This window comes from Pagrus major, chromosome 10, assembly GCF_040436345.1.
Source record: "Pagrus major chromosome 10, Pma_NU_1.0".
Taxonomy (NCBI): Eukaryota; Metazoa; Chordata; class Actinopteri; order Spariformes; family Sparidae; genus Pagrus; species Pagrus major.
In genome coordinates, this window is record NC_133224.1 from 5,268,072 (window position 1) to 5,291,291 (window position 23,220).

At 42.1% G+C, this 23,220-nt stretch overlaps 2 protein-coding genes across 3 annotated transcripts; one reads left to right on the forward strand and one right to left on the reverse strand.

Annotated features, from left to right (window-relative positions):
• Positions 1-6,929: 6,929 nt before the first annotated feature.
• On the reverse strand, positions 6,930-11,878 carry LOC141003820 (uncharacterized). The gene is made up of 2 exons (XM_073475284.1): positions 11,805-11,878; positions 6,930-8,819 (listed from the first exon to the last, which is right to left on the reverse strand). Exon 2 carries the CDS (start codon positions 8,811-8,813, stop codon positions 7,944-7,946), a length of 870 nt encoding a protein of 289 aa, XP_073331385.1. The 5' UTR covers positions 8,814-8,819; positions 11,805-11,878; the 3' UTR covers positions 6,930-7,943.
• A 2,753-nt stretch (positions 11,879-14,631) lies between these two features.
• On the forward strand, positions 14,632-22,259 carry ccnb3 (cyclin B3). Of its 2 annotated transcripts, none has more exons than XM_073475180.1 (13): positions 14,632-14,764; positions 14,971-15,099; positions 15,298-15,381; positions 17,620-17,676; positions 18,498-18,610; positions 18,700-18,874; positions 18,958-19,056; positions 19,172-19,264; positions 19,476-19,613; positions 19,720-19,875; positions 20,000-20,149; positions 21,408-21,538; positions 21,627-22,259. In XM_073475180.1, exons 2-13 carry the CDS (start codon positions 15,016-15,018, stop codon positions 21,694-21,696), a joined length of 1,350 nt encoding a protein of 449 aa, XP_073331281.1. In that variant the 5' UTR covers positions 14,632-14,764; positions 14,971-15,015; the 3' UTR covers positions 21,697-22,259. The 2 variants fall into 2 exon arrangements, with proteins under 2 accessions (XP_073331281.1, XP_073331282.1); XM_073475181.1 differs by having other exon boundaries at positions 14,976-15,099.
• Positions 22,260-23,220: the final 961 nt, after the last annotated feature.

The following is a 23,220-nucleotide window of genomic DNA, read 5'->3' on the forward strand; positions in this document are numbered from 1 at the left end:
AGAGAGGGGGGATGACATGTAGCAAAGTACCTTGGTCGGATTTGAATCCTGGGCAGTCGGATCATCTCTAGCTGATCTAAACCGGCTATTTTTTCACGGGAAGTCAGACCAGCTGTTTATGTGGTGCCCAAAACCATGAGGTATACCATCTCCAACCATTCCTGTGGCAACCAAAACATGTATTTAAGTCAAACGATTATGTTTTCCTAACCCTAACCAAGTTGTTTTAGTGCCTAAACCTAATTCACAGCGTAGTCACAACATAAAATGGAGATAAAGTTAAACCTAAGGAAACGTAAAGTTGCAACACCAAGAAATGTAAAGTTTTTAACACATCCGTGGTTTGCAGAAACAGACATTGCCGACATTCCTTCCTGCGATTAGGTTGCAATTGACTCCTTTGCCATTGCCAATAGACGAGTCTTCTTTCTGCTGTGTCACGTTTGTGTAGTGCAGCACTGGTCGTGCCGGAAAAGATGAGGAAATTGGCGTGTCATGTGTCCTTTCCTGCTAATTTGGGGCTGGAGACGATACGTACCCATTGACTCATTCAGAGTAATTTCACTTGAAATGAATACCACTTGTACCCTTTCCCACTGAAGACAAAAGCCAGATGTTTGTGGGCGTTAGTTGGTTTTTTTGGCCATTGTGAAAAGGTCATTAGTGTCAGCCCTGTGATGATCTGGCAACCTGTCCAGGACGTACCCCACCTCTCGCCAAATGTCAGCTGTGATTGGCTCCAGGCCCCTCCGACCCTTCAAAGGATATGCAGCTATAGATGGATGGATGACATCATATGCCCATTCCCAATTGATCAGAATAAACGCCAACAGGTGCGCTGCAGATTTTACAGATAAATATTTACAAATGATGGATACCCATCTACCACATGCAGCCGACACCCGTCCGATAAGCCAATAGCTGAGTTGTTCAGTCTGATGTTAGCTTTGCTGGATGGGTGAAATTGAGTACTGTCTATTTTTAAGACTGCTGAACTCCTGAAAAACTCCAGAAAACCCCTGCATAAAACTTAGGTCATATAAATATCGCAGATTGTTTTAATGTGGTTAAACATTATTAAAAACATATAATGAATCAAGTCATCCATTTGGGAACCGCTGGTCTAAACAACAGCCTTTCCACTGTTTCCTTTTCCATCACCACAAACAGCTGGGAGGCAGTCTGTGTGTGCCCAACAGTGAGAGCTTTTATCAAGGATGGGAGGCAGGCGAGTTTGGGTCGCTGCCAGTCCAACAGCTATGGACCATCAGAGGGCCAAGGGACTTTTCTCCTCCTCAGATTTTAGTTAAAAAGGACCAGGTTGAGGTCAAGAGTGAGACCATGGGAAAATCAACACCAAGATACTCCCTAATACAGTTACACAATACTCTTGTCTCTTTTTGTTTTCTTCTGTTTAGGGTAAGCGAACATCTTCTGGTGTAAAACTCCCTGGCATCCTGATCTGAGAGCTTTTCTGAGCTTGAGCCCACTTGCCCAAAGAATCTCAATCGCTTTTTCATCCATCGAATCCGACGGGTTCCGATCGAATCCAGGTGCTGTCGAGAAAAATGGTCCCAAGTCAAGTTTTCCTCAAGCAAATTCAGTTTAAATTAAGCCTGCACCAGATGTGGAAGCCATCTGTTTGGGACTTGACATGCCTGTTCTTTCAGTGAAGTTCTTGGTGTGCGGGAAGGAGAACACTGCAGGTAAGTAAGTTGATGTTTGAGTCTGATTCCCAACTCGTCAATACCGAGTGTCAGTGTTTAATGAGATGGGAATCAGACTCAAAAATCAACTTTCTTACAAAGTGGTGAAAAATAAGATGGTTACGGAGTTGAAGTTGACTCCTTGAGGGCAAATTTTGCCACAACAGTCTGTCTGGATGACATTTCAACACTGTGAAGACATAGTTTTGACCCCTAAAACAGCCAAATTTTGAAAAAGGTTTGCAAGAGGTCAAAACTAAACAGTGCATATCCCAGTGAGATTGGCAAATAATCAAGTGATCCCAACTGATAATGCTGCGGCTTAAATTTCCTCTTCTCCGAGGTAATCACCCTCTGGGAATACCTCCAAAACAGAGATGGCAAAGCCAAAAGTGGATGCTATGCCGATTTAATCGGATGCTCATCCCATCTTTTGAGCGTGAAACAAAGCCTGTGATCAGTTTGGAATAACAGCAGTAAGAGTGGATTCCAGCGAAGTATTGGAAACAGAAAACCCCTCAAGCTGCAACTCAATTTCATACCCAGGTATCCAGAGATCACTGAAGTTCTTTTACCATCGTTGAAGCCCTGCTAGTGGCACGTCCACCACTTTGGTATAGACTGAAATATCTTAAGAACTACAGTGAGAAGTGAGGCGTTCTAGATACACTTGGCGATGATGAAAATGAAAAAGCTTTTTGGGCTCATTTCCAAATTTCTAAGATACTTCGTTTATCAACTATACCATGGCTACACATAGAAAAATAAAGCGCAGCCTCTTGTGGCTCGTACCTTAAACGGTTAAAAATAAAATGTTGAGCCTGCATGCTCCACTCTGAGGGTGTGCTGACCCCACTTCACTCAGATTTATGCCGGCTAGTAGCTAATGGTGCCCTCATAAAATAGACCGATTGGTGCACTCAGCAGCCTGCTGTTCTTGCTGGCACCTACAGTGATACTGTACATATCAGACCTGGGTTGAATCATATTTCCAGACATTTCTTTTTCTGTAGTTTCTCAGAAAACTATTTAGATATATAAGAAAAATCTGAACGATCACACATGCTTCTCCTCTGGATGTTGGGATAGAACATTTATTAATTTAAAATATTGCTGAAGGGCAGTTCAATGCATATTGAAAGAAGCTTTCCAAGACAGTTAGAGCACTGGAACCAACCTCAAGGTCCAACATAATACCGTATGAAGAACTGAATTGGACTTTCAGAGGTTCAATTTGTAAGATCAATTTAATCAGACCCAACACTACTTGAACCGTCTCCTGGGGTCGAACAAACTCATCTGAAAAAGGATATGGAAAAACAAATCCTAGCTATTTTTTCCAGTGGTGAAACCCCGGACTGGATCTTGGCACAACACAAGATAGAGCGAAGCTTTGGTGAAAAATTGCTGCAAGCAGCTGTGCCATCATGGGTAGAGAGAGAAGAAAAAGTGTCCTGCTATCAAAATGCGTCTTTGAAGTATCTTGTAATAAAACTTGCATGAAGCTGAAATACTTTATAGGAACGAGTCAAAAGATTATGTGTGATGTATGATGGCTTGGTCATGGTGATAATCCAAGACTTCGCCTGACCTTTATGGGATGGTTTGACGCATTTCAACTCATTTTTCTTCTTTCTGGCCCACAGCTTGCTTAAAATTATGTCTGTCCAGCAGGCAGGTGAGATGAAAACAGAGATACAAGGAGAGAAAATAAGAGCAAGTGGCCAGGAACATTAACATTTCAGTTCATGCTAATGATGATACATGTCTTCAGGTAATGTCAAAAAACAACTCACTTACTGACTCATCCAATGGACTCTGGGGCCATGGAGCAGTCCTGATGGATGATTGGGTGGTCAGGGATGTCCACTGCCCTCCATCTACTGCTGTGCATGGTAGATTTGAGGAGCTGCAGGCTGTGCATTCCTTGATGGTTTCCAGCCAGGACTTTCTCTGGCCGCCTCTTCATCATTTGCCTTCTACCCGGAGATGAACTGTGAGACAATGATCAACATTCACAAGTCGCGGTTGGCTGTCTTACATCTTTCACACATGTGCCGGAGCGTCCTTCAGTAGCAGGTGTTCTCAAATGCATATATCCTGCATGTGGTATCTGCTGTGAGAGTACAACTCACATTGTCAACAAAAGAGGAGACTATCTGGGACTTGTAGAGCTTGATCTTCATACGAAAACCGATGGTGTTGCTTCTCCAAGTTTGGCAAAGGTTGCAGTGCCAGTTCTTGCTTAGATTCATTTTGTAGCGCTGTCGTCATTACTCGCAAAAGATCTTAAATCTTTATCCTTTATCCTCTTCCAGTTTTTCGCCTATTTGTCTTGATGTTGTTTGGTGTTTTATGACTGTAGCTGCTCACCAGAATCTTGCTTTTTTTCAGCATTTACTGCTGTTTGATACACTCCAGCTGCCTTCTCCGGCCCTGGTGTTAGGGTGTCATCTGCGTAACAAAGGTTATATATGGGTCTTCCCATGGATAAAGAGGTAAGGGAAGTCTTACAGTGTTTCCTACATGATGCTGATCTTGAAAACTTCACCCAGGTGGTTATATGAGAGCTGCACCGGTCAAATCTTAATGAAACTGCGATTGTCAAAGACTTTTTTGAAGTTAGAGAAGTTGCAAAAGATTAACACTGTTTTCAATATCATAATTTATGGCCTACAGTACATGTTTTAGAGACTTTTTATGTTAAAATTGTTTGCGATTTTCATTTACTCTTAACATCTGGTGAATAAACATTATTTCACAATTTAATTTAGGCAGGACTAACCACCACTAGAGCAAAGACACAAAGAGCTTCTGCCATTTATTTCCATTATAGTAAGTACAAACCCTGCTGCCATACATCTTCTATGTGTCATTACTTTTTTTTTCAGTTTTCCTTCTCCTCCCTCTCCCTCTGGCAGCCGACCGTCTGACAACACAACAAGCACTTCTCCAGATGTGTGTGTGTGTGTGTGTGTGCGTCTCCTCTGACACCACAGCTGTCCACCCACCCCTGCAGCTTATCTTTGTGCACGTGTGCGAGTGTGTGTGCGAGTGTGTCGTTCAGTCAGTGTCCCGTCGTGAGAAAACATAATGGTGATCAGCAGAGGGAGGTAAAAGTTCAGAGTAAGCATTCCAACGACATATAATGTATCCGACCCAAGGGACCATCGCGTACTGCAGCCGGGTCAGCGTTTGTGTGTTGCGCTCTGCTTTTGTGGGTCAAATTAACAGCTATGTTTTGCAGGAGGTTTTAGATGTAAAGTCAAATTTGTAAAAAAAAAAAAAACTTCTATAGCTAATTTTACCTGGAAAAATAACATTTAGCGTAGATGCTAAATCTAGATGTCAAAATTTAACCCTAAATATCAACAGTGCTGTGAATCAACATGCACGCTAGCAACTCTGTGAGGCTGTACCAAATGCTAACATCAGCATGCGAAATGCTAACATGCTAATGTTAAGCAGGTTGCAGTGCTCATCATCTTAGACCATGTTCAGACAGACGGTAGCTTTGTATGTAAAACACAGTCCTGTCTTTCATTTAAAGGCTTGTTCAGGGGTGCAGTGGGGCGTCAACACAAAGGATTCTGGCAAAAAAAGATGAAAATGTGCAAAACATCATGAGTCATGAGTTGTGACATCCTCTCTCTGAATATTATAAACCTCTGAACAGTGTTTTGGCATCTGAGAAGCTTTTCAAGTTTTCATGAAGCAAATTTCATGTTTGGACTCCACATGTGGAAATTCAATCTTTACACAATTTCACATGAGGGAAAAAAGCAAATGACTCGTGAAAATGTCGAGTTCACGAGACATTATTATGATTTGTTGAAAAATGTGTTCACATGTGAAAATATGCAAAGAATTTGTGAAAATGTGAATCTCTTATGTGGAAACTTTCATTTATATATGAAAAACGACAATTACCTGTGAAAATGTCCAGTTCACATGTGACGTTATTCCTTTTTGCATATTAAAATTTTAGCAAACCCGTTTGAAAATGTGTGAAAATTTTCATTTACATGTAAAAAATGTAAATTTCACATGTGGAAATTTTCTGTCATACGTGTAAAAAAGCCAGTCACTTGTGAAAACCAAAGTTCACATGTGACATTGTCGTATTACATGCTGGAAAAATTCGTAAACATTAAAATTCAGTGAAATTGTGATTTTTACATATAAAAACCCAAATTTCAGACATTTTGGTAAGAGCAGCTGGATGAAAAGTAAACAAAATCACCAAGTTATGACAAGTCATTAGAATTGCATGAATGTCTGTATCAGATTTGATGGTAATCCACTGAACATGTTGTTTAGACATTTCACTTAAAAACCACAAACGAGAACCTCGTGGTGATACTCGGGGGGAAAAATCTGGGGATCACCGAAATCAGTAAGATTTCTCTCCCTCGGGACCGTGAATGTTGGGATAAAATTTCACAGCAATTTGTGGAAAAGGTTTGGAAGGATTTTGAAGTCTGGAGCAAAACACGATGAATAAATGTGTTATTAGTTTGTGTTAAAGTGTTAATTTCTTCCTGTCACACCCAGATTGATCTGTGAACGATCACCACAAACTCCCGTAAATGTGCGCCCACTGAATTTTAATGGCCTTCTCACCCCCATTTGTCTTGGAGAGTGAGGTAGGAACGTACTTTGTGTTGTTTCCAGATCTGTTTGTGAGGCCGTGCATACATGCAAACATAGGAGACACATTATTCTCCATTTGTGTGTTTGTGACCCTGTCAGCGAACCAATCCTCTTCAGCCTAAGAAGCGTGTGCGTTTACTTATGAGCGCACTAACAGATGACCGGGAACAATGCGACTCTGTATTCAAAAATGCTCCTTCACATCAGCTCTTCCCTCAGTTTGGCCTTCTCTGCAGGGTCACATCACTGTTTGGTTCAGCACCATGGCTCCTTCTCCTGGATCTGACCTCAGTGGGTAATGCAGTATGAAAATTAATCGTGTATGAGCCAGAGCAGAACCTCATCCCGCCAATATTCAGCTCAGTCCAGGGGATAAATGAGTAACACTGGATCTATAAAGATTTTTTGGGGATGATGAAAAGGGAGAAATAACCAGATAACTTCCAAACATCACTCTCAATTACAAAGTGTAGTGCGAGTCATTCAATTGTGGTGGGAAACAATCCCATAATACGTTGTGTGATTTCGTGTGAAAGGTATGTCGGTCGGCAATGAAAAAGAAAATAGCAGTTCAATTAAAAACAATCAAGTCTTTATTCTTGCAGTGGTCAAAAAATGAAGACCTGATCTGATGCTTTCAGCAACGCAAGCAGACAAACAAAGCTTCAACAATCAAACGTGCAGTCATGGAATGTAACTATGTACATTTACTCAATAAACATTTACTCCATACATGAGTTACTAGTTACTTGCTATATCTGAGCCATAGCAGCACTACACTGAAAAATGCTGAATATCAGATCTGATAGCTGGTCAGGTTGATTACACCGAGTCAACACTAACCATATTTTACTCGTACTATTGATATTTAAGTACATTTATTGTCAGTTATAGTACTTATCAGATAGTTTAAGACTTTTACTCAAGTACTATCCATATGGGTGACTTTCACTTTTACTGAAATAATATTTAACACTATATCTTTACTTTAACTCAAGTATGCCTGTAGGGTACTTTCCACAACACTGCCAACATTCACAGCAAAACAATCAAATCAAATCCAGGTGTTGTCAGGTAATCACTGGGGTTACTTTTAATCTCATGCTTACACACATTGCTCCTGTGTTGCCATCTAAAGGACATTTGTGGTCACTGCACTTGGATCCCTGACAACATAGCATTCAAGACTATAACGTCACCCCAGGTTCATGATCCAGCATCTAACACATACAGCTTCCAGGATATGTGTCTAATCAAAAGTGCCAAAGCTTATTTTAACGTTGAGTCAACCATCTTTATGTCGGATCTTCGGGCAGTTCTTGCAATAAATAGGTATTACTTCGCAATAAACTTCTCATCTGGATGAGCTTCAACTGATTTTATTGGGAGAACAATCCATTAAACAAACGTTCTTCAGATGAAAGAACAATATTATTGCAGTAAATCAAGCTTCAATAAATCTGTCAGGCTGTGGCGTTCGGCCTGGAGGCAACACGTGGGTGGATATCAGTATTTAACGTTTATTTTGCGAGTGTGTCTACATGCCAGCCATCACAAATATGATCCCAATAATCACATCAAACACTAGATCAGCATTTTTGCTTCATCAAGGGAGGAAGTGATGATGGTTTCAGCCAGCTGGTGGGCTAGTAGATGAAGATCGCCACCATCAGCCATCTGCTCCCCGTTTTTGGCGCTCAGGACCCAGTCGATAATGTCACAAGAAAGTGCCTCGGCGAAAGCCTCCACCTTGGCTCCATGGTAAGGTCCTGCTTCAAGATAGTCCCTTGCCAAATCATCTGAGGGTAATGAGTGCATCAGGTGCTCCATTAGGTCCAACTGGGGGTCAGCACCGTCTGAGTCATCCTCGTGGTCCTTTGGTGTCGGTGGAGGAGGTGAAGGTAGGAAAACCTTCGCCAAGCCTCCTTTGAGCTTCCTGGTGAAGCTGCTTCTGCTCTTCTCGAGCTCAGGGAGGAGAGGCGTGGTCGGAGGGGCGTCAGGGTAGTCGAGGGATCCCACGACGGGGAGCCCTGACTGGGACAGAGGTGGGTTGTATGGCCGGGTATCTTTGGAGGTCTGGATTTCTTTGCCTGGATCCATCTCTGTGTCAATTTCGAAGAAGTCTCTTTCACTTTCAGATTGATCATCTGATACGTGATCCTGAACGTTTCGACCTCTACACACTTCCTTCAGAGCAACCTCTATCACTGCTGAGGCTAACTCTTCAGCCAACATCTCCTGGTTTTGATTAAACCTGGACAACCCAAAGTCCACATCAGGTTCCACCGTTTCCATTTGGCTTACAAACGACTGGATAATGTTCTCCGCCATATTTTGGGCAAACGTCTCAAGAACCCCATTGTTTAGGTGGCTTCTCCTGAGGCCTTTGGACATGCCAAAGCTTTCATGAGTGGGCTCTGGCGCCCTTGGATCTGCACTCTGGACTGCCTGCATTGGATCCTGTGAGGATACAAGCAATAATTTTAGTAAAAGTGAAGGTAATGTTTTTCCTGGAGTCTCCTGCAACAAGGATATAGTGAGGGTCAAGAGAGGAAGGCACAAGAACAAAAAGAGTCCAAAGATGGCTTGAGGCAGTGCCTTGATCCTATAATTAAGCTTTTTTTTGTATTTTTATTTGAGCATTGCTTGCCAACATGTTCAGTTATAGCCAGACAGGACATGAATATTCCCCCTAAACGGTCAAAGCATTTCCTTTTTAGTCTCCGCTCTACAAATATTTCAACATTCCTTTCATGTTTCAGCTTAGAGAAGACATACTTTAGCTACAAATTGAGAGACTGTTATCAAAAGAGAAAGAAACTCATGTAAAAATAGAGGAAGACAACATGGTGATACAAAGAACAGAAAGTCCCGTTTGAAGCCTCAGATGGAAAGTATAGATTGAGGCCACGACCACAGACTGTCACCATATGAGCTGTCGGCTGCCACGACGTGACAAGCAGGAAGTTCAATTCTGTATTAAATCAGACCAAGAAAACTGTGCTGGCGTCCACAGAAGCAACCTAGCATTTCTAAGAAAACAGTCTGTACGCAGCTGTTGTCATTTGAGATGAAACTTTGTTGATTACTGTGACTTCAAGTTGAAAGAAGAAAACAGAAATGGAGCAAAGCAACCGTTGCATTAAAAGTAATGATCTCTGGTGCACGAGTGAAAGGACACATCTGCATCCATTTCATTGCAAAAGGAAAAAAGTTTGATAGGATCTTTTGTTTTCTTTTTCTTGAGTGTTGGTTTGCGTATCCAGTGAGCGATCTAGCCTGCGATTGTGTAAATGCAAATGGTATTACCCTTTTTTAATGAAACAACATGTAAACTCACATGGCTATCATTGTTCCCTGGGCATGGATTCACTACCTGCTGGTTTAGTCCAGGCTGTCTGACTTCAATTTGCTCTGGGATTCTTGAAAGCGGCTCTTTTTCTCTAAAGGAATAGTTCAACATTTTGGAAGAATATACTGTATGCATTCACTTTCTTGCTGAGAGTTAGATGAGCAGTTCGATACTGCTCTCATATTTTGATGGTTAATAAGAAGCTCTTCCCAGCAACCGGTGAGCCTAGTTGAGTACAAAGATTTTATTAAAGATTTAGAGGTACTGGAACTGATCCATTCCTGAATTCGGAGAGCTGTTGGATACCGTTCAGTTATTCAGAGCACGAGGCCCTCGGAGTGGAAGAGCGGCGAGAGAAATCAATGTTTCATGGTTGAAAAAGTAATCCTGGTTAACTGTAGCTGATGGATGAATTAACTGAAATAATTCAACACACATGTGCAGAGAAGAGTCAGTTGACTGCTAGCTAGTAGGCTGCATTTTTAAAACTTATTTTCATAAGCAAACTGTTATATTAGCATGCCCCAATAGCACACATTACATCTTGCAGACTTCAGCAAGTTAGGTAAGAAAGATGTAGTATGGGGTGTACGTTTGCTAATTGGGAAGATGTTGGCGAGATGTTGACCAGATGCCAACATCTTCCCAATTATCAAATGCACCACTGCGTCTTTCCAACATAAACTGTTCAGGTGAACGGTTAATGCTGAATACAGTGACGTTGTTCAAGGCCCCAACACCCCAAACTGTACAACTGTGGGCCGATTCAGTTTAATGCTTTTTTGAAAAATGATTAACCTCAAAATTGGCGCATATCATCTGGACTATATCATAATAAGGTTGTTCTTTCAAAGCAGTAACATTGCATTGTACATTTTTAGATTAACATTAGCAAGCTAGCTGTAGCATCAGATCGCAGAAGTTGGCTAACGTAATAGAAGTTAGCACTTGCGAACGACACTTTAATAGTTGACCTTTTTGTTAAAAAGTTACGCAAGTTGTGCAGACATTTGCTTGGCTCAAATCCGCGTATTTAAAGGCCCAGTTAGCGACGCTTTGGGATGGCGGCCAACCCAAACGTTGGTATTTGATGAGTTGGAAATGAGGCTCAAAAATCATCTTTCTTACTTCTGAAATAAGTACTTTCTCTCTTTTTAACCATGCATACTAATGTAGCCTCATATCACTCTTTCTAGGCTATTTTAGTCTTCTGAGTGAGGAAGTGGAGCAGAGTCTGTGAGAAAGTAATGTGAAACTGAACTTAACCCCCCCTCGACAACTTCCTTATGTCCTCTCTGGTTCTACTTCGACTGGTGCTACTGTACGACTGTTACTGTAAAAGGAAAACCATTTGAGCCCACATGATATAAATTTAACAAAAATATTACTGAAATCAGAATCAAAGCAAATACATTTCTTTTTAAATTGTGACGGAGTTTCTTTGTTCCCTCCGGCTCTGCCTTCACTCAGCCAAAACCAATGACAACACCAGAGTAACGTCACCAGAACTTCTCTCTTGGGGCGAGTTCAAAATGGACAGAGCCCAGCGAGGGAGGACAAGATAGAGAATGAAGCACAGATGTGGAACAAATTAGAGCTGAAACAAAGAATGTTTTCTCTTAGCGATCCGGCTTAAGACATCCTGATGGGCAAAGATGTTTAGGAGATGAAGATGCTTCGTCACTCCTCTACTCCTGGGTGTTCTTGTGTTACACAACCCTGTTTAAACGCTAGTCTGTTGACTATGAAGCCACTTAGTCCTTCCATCTCATGAACACACCTCGCTGACAGTTTCTACACGGTGCTCGAACTATCATCTTTCTTTTTCTGTATTTCTAGAAGCCAGACCAGAGATTTAACACTAGGAAAGTCGATAAAACAACAGGTATCCTGACCAGAAAGAGTCAAATAAGTTTTTTTTTTAAAAGATTTATGCAGTATGGCAGATCAAAAGGGTAACTTTATGATTTATTGGGATAACCCTTCCAGGCATATTGAGGCCCAAAACGAATAAGATTGAAGCCAAAAGTTACATAAATGGAGTGCAAAAAAAAAGGAAAACCACAGGAAACATCAGGCGGTTACCAACTTACCAGTTAGTAACAGGGTCGACGGTTCGCTCCTTGGTGCCTCCGGTGTGAATACGACTACACGGAAATGGCTTGACAAATGAGTTCACAAGTTTCACTCACTTCCTGTGTGTGTGTGTGTGTGTGTGTGTGTGTGTGTGTGAGGGAGAGAGAGAGAGAGAGAGAGCTAGAAAGACATAGTTATTTGCAGCAGTCTACCTCGCTGGCAGTCAAATTAAAAATGCATACAGATTATTTAAACCATGCACCAGTTTTGTTCTGCTCTGTTGTTCATGAGGTCAAAATGATGCAGAGAGGAAGAAGAGGAGGAGATGAACGGCCGAGGAGGACGAGAGGAAACTAGTATATTTCCTGGTTTGTACAGCACTTTACTTAATGCACCCATTTACACGCCACCCCTGGACAATTTAGACCCAAAGCCTGCCTGTAACTTCCTACTTCCACGGCCCTGAACTCAACCCAGGCAGACTTCTGAGCAGCTTCAAACCAAATCCAAAGAATTATAAAAATGATTTCTCCGAGGTCCAACGGAGACGCAATCAATTTGAATAAACTGCTTCTCATATGTCAGGATTTGGATCTTGGATGAGGAGAACGGGGAGGGGAGGCGAAATGAAATCAGCGTGATGAGATGATATCTCTCTGCAGACTTCATTAGACGCCAGATCGCTCTGCATGAACTGGCGGCCTCGACGTTAGAGTATCCTGTTCAAATAAAGCGAACGTGGGGGCGAATGTTGAAATGGACCAAGCCCAGGGACTTGTTTTTATTTAATTGAACAAGAGGATATTTGTTCATTTTGGTGTTTCACAATATCTAATCCAGAGGGCGTCTTCAGAGATGACACAGAGCTTTCAAGCAGATGAATCGAAGACTCAAGATTTTCCTCTTTTAACGAGATACACTTTATGGCGTCTACTCCCAAGAATGAGAGATGACGCTCCCCAAACTAATGGCAGCTGGGTGGATGTTGGCTGCCAGCTTCCCCCGCTGTCCATTCCAGAACCTGCCCTCCGGGCGCGCAGAATTTATTTTATGGTCCTCTGTTATCCAAACTGTTGCTGCGGTTACTGTGTGTTGTGGGCCCCAGTAGGCCCACTGCGCTCCACTCTGCTCCAGTGCAGGAAATACTTATCTGTGTGTCAGTGAGCTCATTGCTCAACGTGAGCATTCGAATAGATTTAAAGGGTCAGTTCAGTTTTTTTTTTGATGCTGCCTGAGGGGAAACGATGACACGCAAGACTTGCGTTACACAAGCGTATCGAAAAGATTTGAGCATTTGGGAGAAAATCTGGATTTGACACACGCTCATTATGTCTCATGGACTTTTATTGAAATCACAATGTAAGTATGAGTGTATGAAATTAGGTGTTATGAGGGTCGTGAATGCAGGTGAAACACATCAGATCAGCAAATATCACACAGAAAAATCAAAACCACCCACTCGCAGAACGTAAATATAATCGGGTAATCTTGCAAAACTTCTTGGGCAAATATAACTTAAGGTCCACTTACTCGCTCTTTTGGAGCTTTTAACAAATATTTTAAGTTATTTTGTTAATTGTAATAACCCTAAAACCCTAAATTCAGATATCATAATTTCAGTAATTTTTCAGAATATTACTCCGACACTGAGCTCATGTTTTCACCTGTTTCTGGTTGTTTGTTGGCTGGTTCGTCAGCAGGATTATATTAAAACTTAAGAACAGATTTCCAAGAAGCTTGGATGGGTCTCAGCCCAGAATAGACTTTTGGTGCAGATCCAGATAAAGGAACAGATCCAGGAACATGTTTTTGACCATCTTCAACATTGAGATTTAGGACGTTTTTTTGGACATTTTCATCCATTTCTCATGGAATAATGCACGAATCTCAAGTGGAGTTGTAGGCTTTTAAAACTCTGTGTGGGAGTGTCCTCACAGAGTCGTTAAGGACACGTCTGAAACCGGACTTCATGCCCACCTAGCCCTAGCGATTGACACGAAGGCCGGTTAAGTCAACGACCCACAAGTAAAACTGACTCGGTGAGGACACTCCCACACACAGCTTAAAAGCCTGCAACTCCCCCCCCAATACAGCACCTCGAATGTAATATAAGGTAGACATATGGCTATATTCAGCCCAGAGGACGTTGTTGTGCCAAAGCAGTTCATGCATAATAAAATAAATAGTATGCATATTATATAATTGTTGCATTCAGTGAATAAAATGATGCATAAATAGCAAATAGACATACAGAAATATGTAAACACGGATAGAAAAAGCATGAAAACACAGTGGAGTCATGTATGAGGGACTTGTCTGACAGTTTACTTGTGTTTGCTCATGCGCACTAATGCACATAATCTCTGTCACGTGTGTATACTTTGCCTCGTGCCCGTCCTGAAGTGATCCACATCAGTTGAGACTCCGGCTGCTCGGTCAGGAGGAAAACATCAATAAAACCAGATCGAGCTGCTATTGGCTGCTTGTGTTTAAAAATCCTACATGCGCCTCCTCTGGGGTGCGTTGGATTTCCATAAAAGGAAGCCGGGTGGGCGGAGATTCCCTTAAAATGTACAATTAATTCAGCTTAGCTTAAATAAAACAGTCGAATATAAAATGAAACAACATTAAGAATATAATGTAATAACTTTATTATATATAATTCGTTTTTTTACGGCTTTAGTTAAGGATATTTTCTGCACCGTCGCACCGGGCGGCGCCGCCACACTGAAACCAACGCTCCTTAGCAAACCGCATCCCTAGCGACTCCCTGATTGGTCCGCCGGCTCAAATTCCAGCCAATGAGCGCAAGGCGCAGCAGATTTGGATCCGCAGCTGCAACACTTTTGTTCGAGCTCTCGTCCGCGAAGCAACGCAGCGACCCTGGACTATTTACAGCCGCTAAACAAGCCTCCCGAGGTGCTTCTCGTCCCTGAACCGAGCCACTGAGCGAAACCAGAAGGAATTACACGACACGGTGAGATAAAACTTGGAGTTTTAAGCTTGTTTTTTTAATGGTGGAAGAGGAAACCCCGCCCAGCAGCGTAACATAAAGTTTAGCTAGCTAGCTTACTCGGTTTCGCAGCTAACGCTAGCTAAAAGTGTATAAAACAACTGCTAAACGCCGCCACATTTTTGTTTTTAAACCCCAGCCCGCCATTTTCTGTGTGTTTTTATATCCAGAGCAGCCTCTACAGCTTGTTTTGGGGGAGGATAAAGGAGCTAGCCATGCCTGTACCGAGGGGGAAGAAACCCACAACCATCGCCGGGAGCAAGATCCCCAAACTGACTGCAACCACCGCCGAGAACCAGGTAAAAGAAACGTGCATTTCTGGTGTAAACAACCGGCTTTCTCGTCAGGGAGAGGCTGCAGACAAAGCAGGCATTGCTTGCAGCTATTCCTCCCAAGTGCATGACACGAACAGGGGTGAAGCATCAGCATCCTCTCCTCCATCAGTCTGCATGATTTGTGAGTGATTTTTGTGTGTTTGTCCTGTGTTTGTGTCGCAGGAGGAAGGCCCTCAGGTGAAGAGGTCGTCCTCCCCTCCTCATGGAGCCCCCAAGAAGAGGACTGCTTTCATCGACATCACGAATGTAAGTCCTGTCTCACGGGGTTTTGTTTTGGCAGCTGAAACTCAGCAGCAAAGACTAATAAACCTGTTAGATGAAGCAGTTGGATTCAAGGTTTGACATTGGCTCGTTTTAATATCCGTCCTTCATGTCGTCTGGCTTTGTGGTAATATCTTTCTCCTGAGAGGGATTGTTTGATTTCCCTCTTTCTAAATCTTGATGTCTTTTTTACAGCGTTTCCTTTTAGTCAGTTACACAACAGCTGCCTGGCTTCCTTCTGATTTAGTTATAAAATAGGCTTTTCTGGCTAACGATGACGCCAATGTTTGCTTTTACAGTCTGGCTTAGTTTTCTCGACATCTGATTCTCAGTAAAGGGTCTGAGATTGATCACATTAGCTACGAGTCTCCTGTGATCTCCTAAAACATTTGTCAATACTTAAGCCACTGCCATGCACAGAGAATTGATTCAGACTTGGATCTCTCGGTCAACGTACGAGAGACGTCAATAACCTTGTTTCACCCGATTTTCACTACTGCACTGATGCCGTCCTTAGTAATGAACGCAGAGTCAGTGTTTTCCCTACGCTACAAAAAAAGAAATCTTAATTTAATGGAATTTTTTGTGTTTATTTCACATTTCTGTGTTTTTTTTAAATACACCGGGATTAAAACTTAATCGCAAATGAAGCGGACAGCGCGCAGGAGTTTCTTTCCTGATTTTGTCAGACCTGTCGATCCTCAGTTGTACAAAAGCTGTAGTTTTTGAAATACACAAAATATCCGTAAATTACACAAATAGACAACACAACAAAGTCGTGACATGTGAATAATCAAAAACAATTCCCTTGTTTTTAGAGAAGATGATTTCTTTTCCACATAAAAATGCTTTCAAAAAGTTTTATTTCAAATTGAAAATGTCAAATCCAAGTTTAGTACTTTAGTTATGTTTATTAACTTCGATAAAACTAGTGACAAACAACCAAAACATTATAGTATTGCTTTGGTAGCTAGTAACATGGCTGTGTATGTTAATTTACAGATATCTTGTAAATCATGTTATGGAAATTCTCACAACAAAAACTTGGAATAAATCTGTTTTTTATCAGCTTTCTCGCCATGTATTACACAAACTAGTTTGCAACTTTACTGTGAAGACACCACTCGATTGTGACGTACTCACACTTGGCCCAGTTGCTCCGTACTGTGCCGAAGCATGATTGTCCCTCCTCCCCGGTCACATTGCTTCGGGCCTGAGCATGGTTACCTCTTGTACGTACATCATCACATCGTAGCACAGTCGCAGCACAAAGGAGAACAACACAGGTGACATGACACGACTCTTTGTGGCTTATTTTGTGTTGTTTTGGTCGTAGACAGCCCTCTCACATTCCTGGATTTCTTGATTGTGCAAGGCGACATAATACTCATTGTTATACTTCATGTCCACGCTGCACACACGTGCTTGTGCTCATGCATGAGCAATCATACCGTGCTGAAGCACACCTCGTAGTAAAATGTCTTATGTCAAAAAAAAAAACATAATTAAGGATGCACGACATTGACCAGTGAAATTAGATAGACCGTAATCTGAGCCAACTACACGTTCTAATACAGTAGGTTGTGTAATGACCCAATTTGGTCAGCGAGCTGCCAATAAACACAAAGAAGAAAGAAAAGACTAGAGAGCCAGACATGTGGTCGCTGATGTGGATAGTTTTTTACACTTCTAGAGGAATGCAATGCAATTGCAATTTGCAACACATGTTCCACAGAGGTTCAGAGAGGAGGCAAAGCTTTAACACAAAAAAAAATCTTATTAGAGCTGTGAGATATCCTCAGGTTCGTATAAACTAGGGGAAAATAACTCTTCTCATGACTCAACGACCACGAGAAGCGGCTGATAAGAGTTCATATCGTGCATCCCTAGAAAAAATTGTCTCTACGTATGTTGATTCAACACAAAGTATTTACGATGATTTTTAGCCTAAAAACAGCTACTTCCAAATGGAGACAGAAGGACGGCAAAGTACTTCAATAAAAGTTGTAACTTCAGATCTATTAGCATGCTGAAGCGTTTTTAACAACACAAATCCTCTGTAGTATCTAATTTTGTTTCTCCTCATAAACTCTTCACGTCTGAGTTATTATCCAAGAGTAAGAACATCAGGCCGTGTTTAACTAGCTGCTGTCTGAAAGCAGAATGGGTCCTGTTGAGTTCTGGATCATCTCCCACAGCGTGTTGTTTTGTCTTTGACGGCAGGCGGTCGGTCTGTGTCTGTCAGACTGTCGGCCAGAAAGCGACACCAGCTTCGGGACAGTAAGTCGGATTACTGTAACACTGTGGTGGAGGTGGTGGTGGTCACCATGAGTGAAGCACGGGGCAACTTTAACACACCTGACATGTCAGCGTAATGACACATCATCACAGAAAAATTGAAAGCCTTGGTCTAATCCCACCTCAAAACTAATGATTGTTTTCATTTTCGATTAATCATTCAGTCCACAGTGACGTCTTCATATTGTTTCCAGTCCAACGTTTGTCCATAAAAGTCACAAATAACAAAGATGAGCAGCAAATACGAACATTTAAGAAGCCGGAACCAACAAATGTTTGCTTGAAAAAGGACTGAAATGATTAATTGATCCTTAAACTAATCGGCACTTGATTTTATTTCAATCAACTAGTCGATTAATGGACTAATCACGGTAGCTCCACTCTTAATGTATGGGAACATTTCTGTCCATACACACAGTTGAACGCTAATTCTAAGGCCTTAATGGACAGAAATAAATGGACGTATAAGCTGTGTGTAAGCACCACCCTGGGCACCTGAGGGTGTAGCTGGGCTCTCCACTGTGGCGTGAATGTGTACTCTGCTTCCTCACCTGGGTGTGAAACGAGCACCATGTTTGTAATTCTTCACTGAACCTGTGAAACTAACAAGGTGACGGAGAGGTTCGAGTCTGTGATGGGTCGACACCAAAACTGTGATTTTTTTTTTTTTTTTTTTTTTTTTTTTTTTTTCCCAGCTCTCGAGTTTTGTAGTTTTTGACATCACTTATGAATGATGATACTGTCCCAAATCTTTATTTTCTACCCTTTGTAAGTGTAATCCTAAATTTAATCTTTGTTCACAGGCTCATAAGGTTCACATCAGCCTTCCAGGGAGGAAGAAGGATGGCTCGAAGAAGCAGGCGAAGAAAGCCAGCTCCACCTCAGTGCCGGCGAAGAATCAAGCCAACCTGAAAAAGTAAATATAATCTTGTTTTCCTTTTCACCGTTAAACCCTTACTGTTTCTCCTCAGTTTTTTAATTATCAGCCCCTCTCTCCCTCTGCAGGTCTACATCCGTGAGCCCAGAGGTGACGACTGCTGAAAAAGAAAAGCCCGACGCAGAGGAGGAGGAGGACAGGGAAGAGGAGGCGCAGAAGGATGTGGCAGCTCCAGTAGAAGAGCTGGAAGCTGCTGCTCCCCCTGCTGTCCGTGAAGTGCCAGCACACCTCCAGAAACAAGTTGTAAGGAAACTTATACAACCCTAGAAGATGATTCTGACTTTTTTCCCCTCCATTTGTTATGAATCTTCTTTCCATCCTTTCAGATCCCAGAAGAGTTTGACATTGACTCTGACAACTCTGAGGACTGTTACATGTGTCCCGAGTACGCAAAGGACATCTTTGACTACCTCAAACAGAGAGAGGTGAGCCGAACCAAAGCCTAGAAGGAATTTAAACCATGTTTGTAGGATCTGTGGTTATTAAAATATCAAAATGTGAATAATAACATCGTCTCTTTGCTGTTTTTATTGTCTTCAGGAAAAGTTCGTCCTCTGTAACTACATGTCCAAGCAGCCCAGCCTCAACCCTGAGATGAGGGCGATCCTGATTGACTGGTTGGTCGAAGTACAGGTGAGTTTTCCCGGGTGTGTGTGTGTGTGTGTGTGTGTGTGTGTGTGTGTGTGTGTGTGTGTGTGTGTGTGGTTAAAGTTAAAATCATTTTAAATTATGAAGCATGTAATTACAACAAATCAAAAGGACACTTGCTGCTCAGTTGGATGCCAGAAAGAAATTACAGCCGCTCCAGTTTTTTAATTCTTCTGTTTGTTTGTGTTCTGTTCAGGAGAACTTCGAGCTGTACCACGAGACCCTGTACCTGGCCGTCAAGATGGCCGACCACTACCTGGCCCAGACTCCGGTCCACAGGGAGATGCTGCAGCTCGTCGGCTCCACCGCCATGCTCATAGCCTCCAAATTTGAGGCAAGGACGCACAACATAAAATTAAATTAACCTTTACCTAAAATAGCACAGGAGGGAGGATTACAGATTATTGTTTATCTCATGTTGTATTTTGACGACCCTGCAGGAGCGCAGCCCGCCTTGTGTCGACGACTTCCTTTATATTTGCGACGACGCGTACAAGAGGGAGGAGCTCATCTCCCTGGAGGCCGGCATCCTGCAGACGCTGCGATTCGACATCAACATCCCCATCCCCTACCGCTTCCTCAGACGCTACGCCAAGGTGTGTGTGTGTGTGTGTGTGTGTGTCTGAGCGTGTCAGTTTAGAGCTGTGTGTCTGTCGGGATGTGATGGTAGCGTCTGTGCTCTTCAGCCTCCTGAGTGTTTTGCTGTGTGTATCTCTGCAGTGTGTGAGCGCGGGCATGGACACGCTGACTCTGGCCCGGTACTACTGCGAGATGAGTCTCATGGAGATGGAGCTGGTGTCGGTGAGGGGCTCGCTGCTGGCCTCAGCCTGCCTGCTGATGGCGCTGGTCACCAAAGACCTGGGAGGATGGGTGCGTCCACTGAACACAACAAACACACATCTTCTTTCTGTTTACTTTCTCCTTTTCATCTCTTCCTTTCTTTTGTTTTTGTCACTTTTGTACTTTAGTTTTCGATCTGTTGACTTTGGTGCATCTGGTTCTAGACGTCAAAATGAATAGCCATGTCAAACGTCAGTAAATAACTTGCCATATTGCAACTTATTAAACAACAGAAGGTCTTTTATGTTGGCCAGGTGTTTGTCTTTAAGCCGTTCCCACCAACAGTGAATCAAAGGCCCAGTTGTGCAGCAGGAATGTTTTTCTTGTGAACAAAGAACACTATCATGGCTATTTTCAACCAGATAGTCGCCCTGTTCTAATTTATCAATTGCTTTTAGTTATTTCAATGTGGTGCAGACACAAAGCTGAGGGACCTTTTCACTCAGCGACTTTGTTCTGGTGATGACATCATTTATAAAAAAGGCCATTTGTTTACTCTCCTAAGTGCATCTTGTTCCAGTTCACTTGGCTCCTGGAACAAGATGGACTTAAAAGGGACAGTTCACACGGAAATATAAAACACATGCGTTCTCTTACTCGGAGCGCTGCTCATCCACGTAGATATTTTTGGTTGCCGAGCGTAGAGACTCGGGGCAGAAAGATAATCGGTGTCACGGATTTTTCCGTCAGATTGCCGATAAAATAAAACTAATGTCAAAATGTGCTACGTTGGCTCTGACGCAGCATCATGTCCCGCCCACAAAAATATCTGTTTGGTAATAAATCACAGTTAATAGCCTGTAAACACAGAATAATCAGAATATGCAAAGTAATCAAGTAGATGTAGTGGAGAGGAAGTATGAATGAGCAGAAAATGGAAATACTCAAGAACAGTACTTGAGTAGATCAGTTAGTTATCTTGTGTTAATGTGCCACTTTGGTGTTTCAGCTCATTAGTTTGGATCTGAACTGACCCTCGCTGGGCTGAATTCTCTTTCCCGCATGAAGAGCCACACTGCAGTCCTCCTCCTTTCAATTTAAATGTAAATTGTTGTGTATATCTGAGTTATCATTACAGCAGTGGTTAAAGGCCTGGTGGGTAATTTTATTTTCGTTCGTGGGCCGACTCCAGAATGAGCTCCTGTGCAGATTTTTAGCAATTTAGAAACGGTAATGTGTCTGCAGCGCACTGAAAACTGAACAGGTGGACTAAAGAAACCTTAGTGATGTATTTTGTATGACGTTATTGAAGGATCTTGTGAACGTCCCTCTTTCTCTCGTGCTGCAGAGTCCCATCCTGCAGTTCCACTCCGGCTACCAGACGTCAGATTTGGCGCCCGTCGTCAGACAACTCCACACGATGCTACTCGCTCCTCCTGACGACAAACTGAGAGCCGTCAGAAACAAATACGCACACAAGTAAGTCTTATTTCACCTTTTTAATTTACTGAAGTGGTCGATGTAGTTCACAGTTCAGAATCTTAATCGGCTCTTTCATTTCTTTCAGGGTGTTTTTCGAAGTCGCGACCCTGCCGTTGGTCAACATTGACGTCTTGGAGAACGCTTTATCTCAGTGAGACGCCCTGCCAGTCCAAACAGAGGGAAAATATTATAAACATTTCCCTCACACCTGTATATAACTGTTAATATGTCTAATATTTATACATGCAGTCTAGTCTCTTTTATGTGATATTGGAAATAAATCTTTAATTCCAGTTTGTGATGGAAAAGAGTTTTAATGTTGGCATTTGTTGTCAAGAAGTTTGCCAGTTTATTATGTTGAAGTTGTTAATAATGTCTGTTGTAGTGTTACATTTGGGTACACCTTTTTTGGCATTCATTTTATAAGAAGATAAAAGAGTTAATTCATTAGTAATCTGTAAGTTTGGAGCTAATAGAGAGTTAAAATGTGTAAATGCTTACTCTTACTGATGAATTATGCACCAGCGCACACAAGTTTTATAGGTTTCTCATATATTGCTGACATTAGCCGGTATGAATGTGTCTGTTTTCATACGTTGTACAGTTGTTTTTTATCATGTTAATATCAGTATGCTAATTATTTGTATAAAAGACGACCGGATGATTCTGTGCTATTTTTAAATGGCTGTCATGCGTACTCTTAAAATAAAGATGTTTCATAAACTGAGTGGTCATCATTTGGGTCATTTAATCATGTATTTACGCATGCATCTGTAAACATGATCTTTGACTGTACCTGTAGTTACATGTTCAAGCCACCAGAGGTCAGTGGTGCATCACGTTCCTCCAGGCTCAGGCGCTTCACTGCAGTGGCTGCCTGCTGCTTCTGAGGCCAGATTTAAGTGTTTATGGGATAAGGTCAGTTTCTCTTGAAGCTCTTATTAGAGTCCTATTAGTTCAACAGGCGTATTGGACTACGGCTGATTCTGTAACCCAGTATAACTTTGTCTAGCTCGGCATTGAATGGTTCTTGACCTCTGAAAAGGTAGTTGGACTTTTATTATTATCTGACCATCACCGTTTAGACACTCACATTGTTGGACTGCAGTTTTAAGATCACTGCTGTGGATAGATTAATTTTCCCAGGCCTGTACTTCATGTGTGTCATTCCCAGAGTGACTTTTTTGTTGTTTTCTTCCCAGGTCCTCATCATAGCTTGTTTCTAAAAATACTCTGTACAAACTAGGTTTCCTCGCCGCGATATCTTGTGGTTATCAGCTCGATATTTCATACCTTTTGTTCAAGCTTTCATCTACTTTTATTTCCTGATGTATGTCTCAAGGAGAGTGGTGCAATAACTCTCAGATCCATAGTTTTCCCTCCAACAAAACTGATTATATTCCATGTATTACACGATGATGAATGTGGTTGCTGAAGGCCATCTTCTGGGTAAAACTGGGCCATCAGTTGTACTTCCCGAAGGATTTAAACTGACATCCCTCTGTGGTCATGACGCCGTTGTGCCCTTTTTTTCCCTCTCGGTAGTTCACATTTGAAACAACAGAATGAACAAGAGTGAGGCTCACTGCATTGTGAAACAATATTAAAACAAGTTATATTCTTGCCTTCTGACTTCTGCTTTTTACGTGTTTGTTTGTATGTGCATGGCACAAGATTCG